This window comes from Lepidothrix coronata, unplaced genomic scaffold, assembly GCF_001604755.1.
Source record: "Lepidothrix coronata isolate B3197 unplaced genomic scaffold, Lepidothrix_coronata-1.0 Scaffold173, whole genome shotgun sequence".
In the NCBI taxonomy this organism is placed as follows: Eukaryota; Metazoa; Chordata; class Aves; order Passeriformes; family Pipridae; genus Lepidothrix; species Lepidothrix coronata.
In genome coordinates this window covers 981374-995835 of record NW_016690353.1, presented here as the reverse complement: position 1 = coordinate 995835, position 14462 = coordinate 981374, and the positions used below count along the sequence as shown (strand labels likewise).

Below are 14462 nucleotides of genomic sequence, written 5' to 3'. Positions count from 1 at the left end.
TCCCTGGAGGTTTTTAAGATCAGACTGGATGTGGCATCAGTGCCATGGTCTAGTAACCGCAGCGGGGTTGGATCAAGGGTTGGACTTGATGATCTCGGAGGTCCCTTCCAACCCAGCTGATTCTCTGGGGAGGTGGGCCCGCCCCAGCGGCGCAGGGCACACCAGGATGCCAGGGGAGGGGATGGGTGCAAGGGGGTGGCACCACCCCAAATCTCTGCCCGCCCTACTGACCTCTCTTGAGCAGGCTGGCCCGGTAGCGGCCCTCCAGGGTGCAGTTCCAGCGCTCGAAGCGGAACTGGTACTGGCACTCCAGGGCGCTCATGCTGATGGCCTCCACCAGGGTCTCGGCCACGCCCGGGTCCCGCCGGCACATCCTGCGCTGCTTCTTCTCCAGCTTCAGCCGGTCACACACCTTGTAGTGGGCTTTGACCGCCGCCTCCTCCATCTCCGAGGTCAGAGGGAGGATGGTCAGGGGCTCGTTCCCCGTCAGCCTGCAAGGAAACACAGAGGGGGGAAAAGCACGGTGAGGGAAGGAATTTTAGAGAGATGTTCTTTCTTCAGGGGAAATTTTAGGGAGAAATTCTTTCTTCAGAGAGCAGTGAAGCAACTGGAACAGGGTGGCCAGAGAGGCTGTGGATGCCCCATTGCCTGGAAGTGTCCAAGGCCAGGTTGGATGAGGCTTAGAGCAACCTGGGCTAGTGGAAGGTGTCCCTGCCCATGTGGGTTGGATCTCAGTTGTCTTTAAGGTGCTTCCAACCCGAACCATTCCGTGATTCTATGAAATACAGCCCGTGGGATCAGGATCCTGTGGCTGAGCACCCATGTGGACTTGATGTCCGGGCACAGAGGGATTTTAAAGCAAAGCTCCCCTCAGTGTGTGTGCAGGGTGGGAGCAGGAGAAGGGTAAAAAGCAGTATTAGGATTTAGGTTCCCTACCAGCTCTCACAGACATAATGGACATTATGTTTGGACATAAACCCTTGGCCATCTTCACTGTAGGTCTGTGTTTAAAACCGAAATTGGAAAGCAATAATCAAAGGTTCCCAACTGCACGAACTCGGGAAAACAGCAAATATATACGAGTTCTACAGTCACTGTCCTGTGCATAAAGAAAAAAATCATTTTGGCACATCAAGCAGAGCCAGAAACCACCTTGGGAAGGGGCAGAGGATGGTGTGTCCCACCAAACCCCAAGAGACACCCTGAGAAAGCACATAAAGCCTCCCTGCCCTCAGCAGAAGAGATCCTGACATAAAACCCAGCGAGCCGCAGCCTGAGGTTGGAGAGCAGGATACACTTTCCAGGAGATACTGCCAAGAGCTTTTACAAGACAGAACGAGCTCAAAACCTAAAAAAAATGCCCTGAAGAAGTTCACGTCCCGTTGCCCCCTCCCCTCCCTTCTCCCAGCACGAGGTCCCTGACTGGTACAATGTGCCACAAAAGCCCAGCGAACTGTTCCCGGTGTCAAGTGACGGAGCTGCTGGAAAAGGACCAGCCTGGCATCGGCCCCGGGGAGCAGAGAGGCTGCAGGAACATCTGCTGGGCTCAGGAATGGTTTGTTGGCCAGGTTGGCTGTACCCCACTCTCCTGGCTCTGCCCTGCTCCGGCCAGGTGCCAGTCCAGGCAGTCAATGGGAATCACCGGGCAGGGCTTCGGAGGACCTGGACACACAATCCCCAGGCAAAAAGGAAGAATGGCTTAAATCTGGAATTCCAGGATTGCTGGAACATTGACATCCCAAACAGGGGAGCATGGGGATGGATCACAGGCTTGGACATCTCCGTTGCTGCAGGACCACCAGGGAAAACGGGGAGGGGAGCTCACACTCACCCCCTTTGCTGGATGCTGATGGATCCTGGAAACTCTTTATCTTTGAATTCCCACCTGTCCCACAGGAGCAGTGCTTTCTTGTTTTTAATTCTCTCTAATCAGTGGGATGCATCCTGCCAGGAGCACAGTTGCCAAGGGCAGGCAGCTTGGATGCTTTAACTCCCAAACCTCAGTGCACAAAGGGCATAAAATCCCGCCCTGGGTCGCAGCCAGCAGCAGCCAGGACAGATCCAATCATTCCTGATGCACTGAGGAGGTGATTTAACATCAGATATCTGAGGGAGGAGGGAAACATATAGCTGAGCTGGGATTTTTAGGAGAACAAAGATGGGCAGGGAGATGTTCTCCTTCAGTTACCCTCAAAAGTATTAAGATCTCCAGAAACAACCTGCACTGATAAAAATTCATTGGGAACATGGAAAACTGGTGCAACCCAGGGTAAATTTGCAAAAAAAAAAATATATTTTTCCCCCAAATTTGAGAAAAAACAATCTAAAAGACCAAACAGGAAGCTCCACTTGAGGCACAAATGTTAACCCTTTCATTTTTGGTCTGTCTTAACTGGGACAGAGTGGGGACTTGGTCTCATCTGCTCTCCAAGGAGAGGGGACATCACCCAGCCCTGGTGCTTTGTTAGCAGGAGCTCCCAGGAGGTTCATTTATGGGAAAGGTGCCTTAGTCTGAGCTTCAGGAATCTCCAGGACATTCATTCCTGGCCTTCATGATGCTCTGAAGGTTCACTCCTGCAAGCTTTCATGGTTGGCACAAGAGACCCCTCAGCTGGCAAAGGAGAGAGAGGGAGGCAAAGCATTTTTGACAGCTCCCCCTCCCCATTTTACCTTTCCCTCTGAGCAGGTGCTGTTCAGCTAAATGGCCTGGAAAACATGTGCTCTAAGTATCATAGCTATTGGAGCAAGGAGGGACACAGGAATCCATCCCACAGCCATGATTTCTGCAGAGCAACTGGTGGTTTTCAACTCCCTCCTCGCCTTCCCCCTGAGATGCTCGGCTTCGGGATACTTCAAATTACAGTTTCCAACAGATCAGCCCCCCAAAACTTGCTGGTAGCACAGCCCAGTCACATGGATCTCCAATAAAAGTTACCTAAATATGATCAAAATAAAGATCCAGGGACAGGGAGAAGGTAGGAAATGGGATTTATGGTGCTGCACAGTGGCACAACACTTAAGGAGCGGGTGGAGGAACAAGCCATGCAACGTATGGAATGAGCCTGGATTAGTGCTCAAGAGCACCCCTAGAACAAGACAAGGAGTAAATTCAGGGGGGGAAAAAGGGCTTTTCCCAGTCAACAAGCAATGAAACTCTTCCAGGTGAAGAATTACCCTGAGTAGAAGCCACACACATGGACCCACACGCGTTTTCCCTCCCCAGCACTGGATGGGTGCCCGGGGAGCGATGCGGCGGCCTCGGCCCTCTGCACACACATTCCAGAAGCCCGGGAAAAGGGGTGAGGTGGCACTTCCCCGAGCATGGCATCAATAACAGAGCGCAGGCAGAGCCAGGGAGCTCCACCTGACACGCTGCACAGAACCTCCATAATCCCATAAAGCCCTTTTATGCAACCCCAGGCTGAGCGAGGTCCTGTGAGGCAACCGTGTCAGTCGGACGCTTTCTCAGCTCCTCACAAAGGCCAAGCTGTTCTTTCCAAGGAAATATCTCAGGGGAGGGTGTGCTTTTTGTTTTTTACAACCCCAGTCCACCAACTGTTACGATTAAACTGCCAGCCAGGGCTCTGGGACTGAGTGACTTTGCATCGAGAGGGGGCTGAGCGTGAGGCGAAGTGGACACACCTTCTAGAGCCCGTGGCAGGGAGGTTGGAACTGGGTGATCTTTAAGGCCCCTTCCACCCAAACCATTCTAAACTGGATTTTAACGTTCTACAAGATGGTGTGTTTGACCACTGGGAACCTGGAGAGGGACCAAACAGCTCACTGCACACAGCCCAGGAAGCTCTGACTCCCTGCAAGTTAACCCCGGCCTCTCTGAGAGCAACATGAACCCACAAAGCCAGGACACTCGGCATAATTCAAGCTTTGGCCTAATCTTTCCTGGCTTTTTCCTCACCCTTGCACCATCCAGATCTCAGGAAGGACCTGCCTGACCTGTGCCATCCCCACCACGCTGAAAGGAACCTTTGTGACATCATTTGCACTAATCCCCTTCCAGTCCCACCTATCCCTACTTTCAAGCCTGGCATCCAGAAGGTTCCTTATCACCTGCTGGAATTACCAGACCCATCCAGTTTGCACACACGCTGCTTGGTGGCATTTGGCTCCTTCACTTGGGAACTTCCATCCCAAACTGCTTTGTTTGCCCGGAGTTCGGTCTCCAGGACTTGGGAGAGATCCCAAACACTGCCCAGCTCACCCTGAGAGCTGTGCAGCCGAGTTTTTATCTGTGGCACCCTGGAATTATTCCCCCCAGACACGCAATCCAAGGCCAGGCCCTGCTTTCAGCTCATCTCAGAAGCCAAGGGTTTTTATTGCCCCGTCAGCTCACACCTCCAGCGGCCTCCCTGGATTTTCCCTTGCTTAAGTGGGGACTTTCCTGCTGGGAATTTAAAAGGGGGGGTGAGGACACACAGAATTAAGGCACCCACACAGACCTGGGGGGTGGGTGCTCTCTCATTTTTTGGGAGTTTCCTTTCCAAGGGCCACTGGAGGCACAGGCCAAGGTGAGTTGCTTTCCTGCAAGGAAAAGCCTCTGCTATTCCCACCTGGAATGCCAGGCCTGCTGAAATATCACATTCCTGTCCCAGCACTTCCTCCTGCTGGGAGATTTATCTCTGGCACATCTGCACAGTGACTCAATTGCTTCTGTTTTCACTTCCTAGGTGACTGCTTTTCCTGCAGTGTTGCTGCTCTTCCAGCCCTTTTTCCCTTTCTTCCCAACACTCTTTCTTCTTTTTAATAATTAAAAAAAAGCTCCTGGAAAATTGACAACTTCCAGCCCTTTTTCTTCTCTTTCCACCACTGTTTCTTCCTTTTAATAATTAAAAGAAACTCTTGGAAAATTGACAACTTCCAGCCCTTTTTCTTCTCTTCCCACTACTGTTTCTTCCTTTTATTATTTAAAAAAAAGCTCCCGGAAAATTGACAACTTCCAGCCCTTTTTCCTCTCTTCCCACCACTGTTTCTTCCTTTTAATAATTAAAAGAAACTCCTGGAAAAATGACAACTTCCAGCCCTTTTTCTTCTCTTTCCACCACTGTTTCTCCCTTTTAATAATTAAAAGAAACTCCTGGAAAAATGACAACTTCCAGCCCTTTTTCTTCTCTTCCCACCACTGTTTCTTCCTTTTAATAATTAAAAAAAAAGCTCCTGGAAAATGGACAACTTGAACATTAACCTTCACTACAACACCTAAATTAATGATTCCACAACTCAAGCAGTCAGACTGACTTATGCTGGACACCAGGACTAGACTATTATTATTATTTTTCACATCCAACAGCCTTCAGCTGCCTCCTCTCTCTCCCACCACCAAACTCCCACGCTGTGAGGAAGCTTCTAAAAAATTATTTACCAAAATCATTAAAGCCAACTGAATATCCGAAGCACAAAAAGCCCAAAATCCAAGAAAATAATCTGAATTTCATGGTGAACGATGAAGATTTGATGTTTGGAGCAAGAGTTGGCCAGTGAAGGATCAACCACCTCATCCTGCACTGTGTTGTTTGGTTTTTTAAATGTTTAGAGGTTCAAGTGTCACCATTTTGCTCACACTCAACATCCTCTGGAGGAAACCATCTCAAGAACATTCACCAGCCTCATTTCTGCTCTTCCCAGAGCTGTCAAAAGCACTGGTAGACCCCCAAAATCACTTCATATCACAGAAGGTTTTCTCTTTTCTACTAAATAATTAATTCTCTATTTTCTTTCCACCCCTCAAAGTCAGAACTAAGTTGTTTTTTTTCTTGCTCCAAGACGCGATTGTTCACCCCAAAATTCAGGGATTTGTGTCTATTCCACAAAACCTGGAGCCACTCAGGCTGGCTTCAAAATTCTCTGCCATTCTCTGAGCTACGAAGCCAAAGGTTTCCTACCCTGGTTAACTTATACGTGCTACAAAAATCACATATTTCCTTAAATATTTACATAAAAATAAGGTTATGGGTTCTCCAAAGCTCAGCAGGGATTTCTTGGCTTCCACAATGACATCTCAGCCCCCTCACGAAGGTGGTTCTGTTGGAGTTCTCCACTTCAAGCTCAACCTTTCCTTGGTGTAATTTTCCCACCCATCTCCTCTGGCAGGTGCTGGGACATCGTGGGGGTCAAAGGAAGTGGCAGGAGGAGAAGTCTGAGGAAATCCAGACCAGCCAGGGCTTTACCAGGCAGAGGTGAACAGCCAACATTCCACCCAGAAATCAAACCCAGCTTGGCTAAAACTCATCTAATCCTGGCCCTTTCCAAGGCTTTGGATCATCCACAGATCCTCACACTCGTGACAGTTCTCTTCCTTCAAGGTCATTCCCAACCAGCTCCTCTCTGGGCTCCCCTCTCCTTCTGGATCTCCATGTCCTTCTCCATCAACAACCGAGAATTTTTGGAGACCCTTAAGCAAAGCAACTGCAAACTCAAGCAGCAAAGACAGCTTTTCCCATCACAGTTTTGTCCCAGCTGCTGTTTTGATCCTCACTCTCCTCTCAAGCATCAGGGCCAACACACTCAGAGCCTTCTTTTAGGTGGCAACCCCTCAAAAAGGGGTTTTCTCATGAGTTAAGAGTGACCAAAACTCAGGTGCAGCTTCTGCTTGCACAGACGAGTAACAGCCCCCACCACAGAGACTACTACAACTTTACACACTTCTACCAGCTCATAGTAGGGACAACAGGACCTTACGACCCCACCACAGCCATTCCCTACTCATGCTCCAACAGAGCACGTATCTGATGTGTTTTTCCAGTGGAAGGTGTCCCTTCCCACGGCAGGGGCTTGGAATGAGATGATCTTTAAGGTCCTTTCCAACCCAAACCATTCCATGATAGAGGGAAATGCCTCTGAGTCCTTGGATCAGCCCCTGAGTGTTGGGAATTAGAAGGATAGAGAGGAGAAAAGCTACGGCATGAGGAACTTCCAACCCAACAGATCCCACTCACCAGGGAAGGACACACCAGTCTCCATCATATTCCTAGTGAAACATGCTCAAACAGATTTTTTGGGGTTTTTTTTTTAGGAGAAAAAGGTGCAGATTCTTGTAGGAGTCAGTTATTCCAGCTTGTTTTCAACCATGCCTGGAGAGATCTACACAGAGGTTTCCTCTGAGCATCTTAGGATGGACAAGTGGACGTGTAAGGACCCTGCTACCCACACCTGGGTGCTGGCAAGAGTTATTTCCAGCATCCAAAAAAAGAAAAAAAAAGGAGAAACAACAGCTGCTTCTGAACAAAGGAATTTGCTGGTGCAAATCTTCCTTCCCAGCACAGCTTTCCCGAATGCTTCCAGCACTCACGGCAACCACTCTGATCCCAAAGCTCTCCTCAGGCCCAGGTGTTACCACAGAGAAGCTGCAGTTTCCCATTTTAGCCTCCACACAGGAGTTGGGAGACTTCCAACTTCTCCCAGGTTGCAGAACAGGGAGGTCCAAGAGGAATTTCCCCCAAGCCACTTGTCCTGGATTGAGGACAACCCCCCACCCCCTAAAAAAAAGGGTTGTCACATCACTTCAGAAGGGATTTTTCTGTGCATGGGGCAAGACAAGGATGGTTTTCTCCCAGATACAGGATGGTTGTTCCATGTATAAATAAACCTCCATTAATTTCCTGCCAAAACTTCCCCTCAGCTCCTCCTGTTCAAATTACCAAAAAGTTTGGTACGTAATATATGAGGGCAAATAATTTCCTTCAACTGCAGGAAAAATATCACAGTGAATGAGCAAAGAGTTCCTACGTGGAAGGCTGGAGATGTTCCTGTGATGGTACCTTCCTGTATAAGATTTTTGGGATCCATGTGCCATGAGGAACAGCTGGGTTTGCACCACAAGAAAACACTTCAAGCTGCTGCAGCATTTCCCACTCACCCAAAGCAGGAGACCTGCACAGCTTAGGAATTACAGGTATTATAAATTATTACATATTTATAAATGTATTATAAAGTTCCTTCACTGAAGAAAGGAATTGCCTTCCCTCCTGCCTCCCTTGACCCCAGGGAGGGAGTCACAAACAGTCAGAAAAACCCCCCAAGGGAGAAAGGAATCAAATTTGGGTCTTTCAGCCCTTGTTGGTGCATCTGAAGCAGAAAGTTGAACTACCCTTCCTTCTTTCCCTTCCTCTCCTCGCAACAAATCTCATTCAGGAAGTTTCTGGTCCATCAGAGCAAAAGACATTTTTTATTTTAGATAAATTGTAGAAGGAGATCCACCAGAATGGAAGGGACACGAGGACAAACATCAGGAGCAGCTCTACAGGCATTTCCAACATTCCCTCACAATTCCCGCGTGCTGAGCAGTTCCCAGCACCAAACCACCTTCAGAAAACACTGCAGGGTTTTTGAGGAGGGGTTTTTTTACCCAGGGAGGCCGCAGGTAGCTTGGCCCCCAAGACCTAATTCCACTGGAACAATCCCACTGGAACGACCCATTCCGCCCGTGAGGGAGCAGAGGCGGAGGAAGGAGGCGGGGAGGGAAAGGCTGTTTCCTCTCCCCTTCATCCTCTCAAGAATGAAACAGCAATCAGGGAGATTTAAGAAGGATTTTCAACCCAACTTAAAACCAGCCTGTGCCAGTGGAATGCACGGGCCAGGCGGCAACAGGGGCTTTCACTCCCGATTTAAGAGGGAATTAGCTCTGCCCTTGGCAGCCTGTGCCAGGAATTACCCCCCTGCCAGTGTCCCCCTGCCCAGCTGGACAGCTCCTGGACTCCCACCCCACCACTCACCCCTGCTCCTTATCCAGCCACTGCTTATTTTTATTTAATTTATTTTTTTTTTCCAGCCTGACATCATTTCTTTTGGCCTGAATTCCACTGCACCTCGGGCAACGTGGAGCTGTGAGTTTTGGTGCAGGGAAGCAGCAGTTAAGTGGGAGAAATGTGATGGGAAATGAAGACATAAACCCAGAGAAGAGAAAATAAAAAGTTTGTTTTAACCTCTTTAGCTCCATAGGGTCCAAGAGGGAAAAAAAAAGGAAAAAAAAAAAAAAGATGTTTTCAGAATATAGGTGGGGGTTTTTTTGTTGTTTGGGTTTTGGTTTGGGGTTTTTTTAAGTTGCTGAAAATCCTGCCATCCCTCCATCTCAGCTCCCTGCTCCAGCACTAAACAGTTCCACTCCTGATGTGGGGTTAGAGTAGTTCATGGTCTCAGGCACACAATGCCATTCTTGGGGTTGTCCTGTGCAGGGCCAGGAGTTGGATTTGATCCTTGTGGGTCCATCTCAACTCAGGATATTCTATGATTTTCATCCAGAATTGGGTCTAACAGTTTCCCATTCCGTGACATGGGGGAAAAAGGGAGATTCCTACATCACCCTTATAGAAAATACACATGAGCATCCCTCCTCCTGCCTCCCTTTTGAATATTTTTTTGGTGGGATTGAGGATCAGGAGAGGACCACAAACGTAATGGATCACAGGACAGAAACAGCAAAAGAATTTATAGCAGATTTTCAAGACAGGAAACAGGCCACAATGTTCAACAGCCTGATTTTCTTGCAACGAAGTCGAGCCACATAAAAACTCTTACATCTACTCCTACCATGAAACCCAATTTCCTAAAAGCCAGAAAGTCACCTGTGCTATAAACCTGCAAGAACAGCTTTGCTTTCCTGTTGCAAGCAAAGAAAACTCAAGTTCAGGTTTTAGGAGCTTCCCTTGTCTAGGAAGAGTTGCACAGGGCAAAGGATATCTGGGATGTGAAATCTAAAACAAAGAGGACCAGAAAAACTCCATAAATGTTTGTTTGTTACCTGTGCCTTTTCTTTCTTTTTTTTTTTTTTTTTGCAATGCTGCTGCTTTACATTTATTCCTTATTTTTTACATCACACACGGGGGGTAATTTCCAGATCCCAAAACACCTCCTGTCCATCCTTCTTGGCTCTCTGCAGATCAAGCCACTGCCATGAAGCCCAACCAAGTCCTGCAGATCTGCTGGAAGCTCTGCAGGGATTACTTTGCTCAGGGCAGTGCAGGGATCAGAACTTTTGATTCAGACCAGGCACGGCGTTAAAAAAAAAATAATAATAATAATAATAATAAACGTTGGACGAACGGAGCCTTTTTTCCAACCAGCACCTCATTAAACTTCAAGGCTCATCGCCACCGGATGTTGTGAAGCCCGAAATGATGAACAGATTCCAGAAGGGATTAGACAAATTCAGGAAAAGGGAGGGTTCATCCAGATGGGTGATGGAACACGAGGGCTCAGGAAGCCTTTAAAGCCCTGCCTGCCAGGAGCGAGCGGGACACGTCAGGAGCCACATCACTTGTCCCACTTCTCCTTGGATTCCCCAGATGTCCATGTCTGGCTGGACAAACCATTGATTTGATCCCATATGGGGAGCCCTGAAGGAAGGAATTACCTTCCTGTTGTGTCCTCAGCACCTAAAAAGGCACCTGGAAAAGATGCCCCTTGGTTTGGCTGCAGCATTGAACCCAAATGCTCTCTAAACAGCATTTAACCCAACCCAGAGGTGCCAAGCACAAACCACACGGATATTTCTGCAACTGTGGCCTTCCAGTACTTAGAGGGGGCCTATAAAAGAGAGGGAGAGTGACTTTTTACATGGAATACTGACAGGACAAGGGGGAACAGTTTTAAACTGAAAGAGAAATTTAGATTAGACGTTCCGGAAAATTCTTGGTTGCGAGGCACCGGCACAGGTTGCCCAGAGAAGTTGTGGATGCCCCATCCCTGGAGGTGTTCAAGGCCAGGTTGGATGGGGCTTGGAGCAACCTCCCAGCAATTCCTCCACGTCCCCAGCGAGCTTCCCACCCACGGCAGGACGTGGGAATGCCTGGCAGGGCCGGCCATGTGTCCGTGTCAGTCTCTCCCGCCGCCCCTGCCAGGGAATGATCCGACTCCATAATGAATCGCCCATTTGTCTCCCGAACACCTCAGCCAGCCCTTTTGTTCAGTTTGGGAGACAAAAGCCTCGGCAGCAACACAGCAGGCACGATCCAGCGGGATTTGGGCTGCTCCTCTCTCCCTGCCTGGGGGATAAATCCTGTCGGATAAATCCTGCCGTCCCTCCTGAACACTGCCCGCTCTGTTCTCAGGAGCAGAGCTGCCCTTGCCCAGACCACAGCCACTGGCAGCCAGGGAAGAAACTCCTTGTAGCCAACACAGCAGCTTCCCAAGCTGCCTGGAGGTATCCCTGTGCACACACACACACACACACAGTGGAGCAGCAGAACAGCTAAAGAGAAAATAAAAGTTTACTCTGCGACAACACAAACGAAATGAAACCTTTGAGGGAAACGCAGCAAGTGCAAAGAGCTCCTCGAGTTCACCAGGACAGAAAAACAACTGGAGAAAGAGCCTCTTCCTCCTTCCCCTAATTCTACACTCAGGACCTGGAGGTCCCAGCTGGAAGCAGAGACTGGCTCCTAGTCAAACTTCTGGATAAATGACAACCTCTAGAAACGAGCATGTGGATTCAGGGGGGGGTTTCACCTCTCCCTCCCCTCAAAACACGCTCCCCAGCCCCTATTAGATATCGCAGGGAGGTCAGCTCGTGCAGTATTTAGATGGTTGGGCGGGTTGACACATCATCTGAGCTATTTTGGGAGCAGTTTACGGGTCTGCAATTCCTCCCCTGCACAGCAGCGATAGCTTTTCCACTCTAATGTCACATTATCCTCGTGGCAGGTTTCAAAACTAAACAGGTGAAAAAACAAACTTTCAGGGCTCTGGAGAGAGCAGGATGCACCAGAGACAGGGTGGGGATGGGATGGGAGAAGTTTGTCCTCCTCCTGAGCCCCAGCAGAGGTTGTGGGAAAGAATTGTGAGCACGGAGGTTGGTTCCTCACAGAACTCAACAGGAAGATACTCAAAGGCTCTTGCATGGAGGTTATCCCATGACTAAAGGGGTCTCTTGAATGTCTCTCTGAAGGAGCTTTGCAGTCCTGATGTTCAAACGAGACTTCAGTGGTCAGAGCTGCAGCGAAACAAAAATGCTCTGGCCAAGGTTTCAAACTCTTCAGACAAGGACAAGGTGCAGGAGATTATGTTGTTGCTGAAGTCAACCAACCCCACAAACTGCTGTCTTCTGCTGCAGATGCAAGGGCACTGTGCGATCCTTCCCTCCCTAACACCCTCAGGGCATTGCTTTTCCCTGGACCCCAAAACACTGCTCACCCACACCACAGTTTGTCCAAACAAGGGGAGAAGGGAAAGAGCCAACAAGGTGAACATCTGCCATGGATCCCCTGCTGGTCCTTCACCGAGACAGGCCCGGATCCCACAGCACTACAGGAATGCTGCCACCCTTCCTCAAAGGACTCGAGTTTTGTGGAAGGGGAGCAGATGCTGCCACAGTGGTTGATCCCAGGTGATGAATGAACCAGGACTGAGAGCCAGGCTGCTGTTCACATGCCTGTGCTGCTGGTAGGACCCTCACACCACCCTCAGCTACCTCCTGAAGGTGACCTGACTACAGCACCTCAGCCAGACCTGCCCCTGCCAACACTTCAGGTGAACACCCTCAGAGCACTTGCTGACTTCGACACATGCATCGTTTTTTATGATGCTATAGAAGGTCTGTACGAGCAAAAAGTCACAGTAACCAAAATACTACAGGCCAGGAGAGCCAAGGTTTTATTCTGTGAGTGCTGCTGAGCAGATGGGACTGCATATCATCCATAAAAAAAAATATTAAAAAATCAGGGAGAGCAATTTTTTACACAGACAGATAGCGGTGGGAGAAGGAGGAAAAGTTTTTTTAAAAAATAGGAGAGATTTTGGTTAGATATGAGGAAGGAATTCTTCCCTGTGAGGGCAGGGAGGCCCTGGCACAGGTTGCCCAGAGAAGCTGTGGCTGCCCCTTCCCTGGAAGTGTCCAAGGCCAGGTTGGAGCAACCTGGGCTAGTGGAAGGTGTCCCTGCCCATGGCAGGGATTTGGAACAAGATGGCCTTTAAAGTCCCTTCCAACCCAAACCATTCTCTGATTCTATGATCCACCTTCAAATCAACGCATTTGTGCTCAGTAATTAGAAGGAAAATCCTTTATTATTAAAGCAGCACGTGGGGAACACTCAACCAACCAGTCCTAAGGAAAGCATTTCTTTCCTGTATTGATCATTCATCCACCAAAGTGGCATTAAAAAGGCAGGGGGGAGGACAACAAGCCAAATGTTATTCATAGCAAATTCTGATTAGATTATGAAACTTTAAGAAGATCTTAACAAGTGGACAGTGTGCATTTTACATAATTAGCTTGTTACTTATAAATGCCTCCCAGAGTGCCAATGGCAGATTTTCACCACCTAAAATAGCCTAAAGCTGCTGGATTCAGGAGCTCCTGCCATCCCAATTTAGATCAACACCAACACAAAAAACCACGAGGTGGTTTCGTTACACCAAGATTAAGGATTGAATCGGCTCTTGTGTGCCTGGAGCTGGGAAGGGGTAAAAGATTAGAGGGCAAAGACATATTATGTCACTCTGTACCTCGCCAGCCCAGTCCTCACTGAATGTGAAAGCTGTTCCTCACTGCATTTTGAGAGATTTCGAGTTAGTTTTGGGGGGGACAGAGCCTTGCTTTAAGGCTGGCTGTAAAGGTGCACATTGTGGGATGCCACAGCTGCATCCATATTCATCCAGCAGAGATGATCCATTTGGCTGCTGCCCAGCTCCATGAGACACAGCCTTCATCAGACTGGGACTGTTTCACCTCAGTTCCAAGAAGGAGCTCAGAGTAAGCCTTGAGTCACAACCACTGCCTAAAAAAGGTGACCTCAGAAGCAGCAAAACCAGGCAAAGAAACCATTTGAGCTGCAAGTTGTTCATGTCTGAGGAGGAAGTCCCAACAAAAGCAGAGCTACACTGTTATTCCTACCCCAATCCCTGCAATACTCCTTCCCAGTTCCTGCAGACAGAGAAAGGGAGAAACATTTTCAATTCTGAGGTGAAGAAGTGCAAGAAAACTGGATGCTGGAAAGATCCTGAGGAGAAATTGTCTCGTGGGAAGAGGATCCAAAGGCTTGGAGTTATCCCAGCGTGCAAAGATCATCCAAGGCACCTTCAGCCAGTTTGTGCAAGTTCCCATTTTCTAAACCATCCACTGACAACAAGCAGAGCAGAAAGACAGTCCTTAAATCAGGAGTTACCCAAACAAAATGATGCCCCATCTTCCCATACTGAGAGATTACTGAGAGATCAATAAAGCTGCCACGGGTAATAAATACTGTGTCCTTTCAATATTCCATGTAATGGCCATGGCCAAGGACTGGAGGGGGAAATGGTGGCCATGTGCAGTGAACAGTCCCAAATAAATTGAGGGAACAGGAAAATATTTCTAGTACCTAATGGGATCCTACAAGAGCTGGAGAAGGACTTTTGACAAGTGATAGGACAAGAGGGGAATGGCTTTAAACTGACAGAGAGCAGGGTCAGATGGGATATTGGGAAGGAATTCCTGGCTGGGAGGGTGGGGAGGCCCTGGCACAGGTTGCCCAGAG

At 48.7% G+C, this 14462-nt stretch overlaps 1 protein-coding gene across 1 annotated transcript in view; it reads right to left on the bottom strand.

Annotated features, from left to right (window-relative positions):
* WNT9A (Wnt family member 9A) overlaps nucleotides 1-14462 on the bottom strand; it is a 57537-nt gene that overhangs the window by 17222 nt on the left and 25853 nt on the right. Inside the window, exon 2 of the mRNA XM_017830002.1 lies at nucleotides 232-491. Coding sequence (XP_017685491.1) covers nucleotides 232-491 — 260 coding nt within the window. The remainder of the gene's footprint in view (nucleotides 1-231; nucleotides 492-14462) is intronic.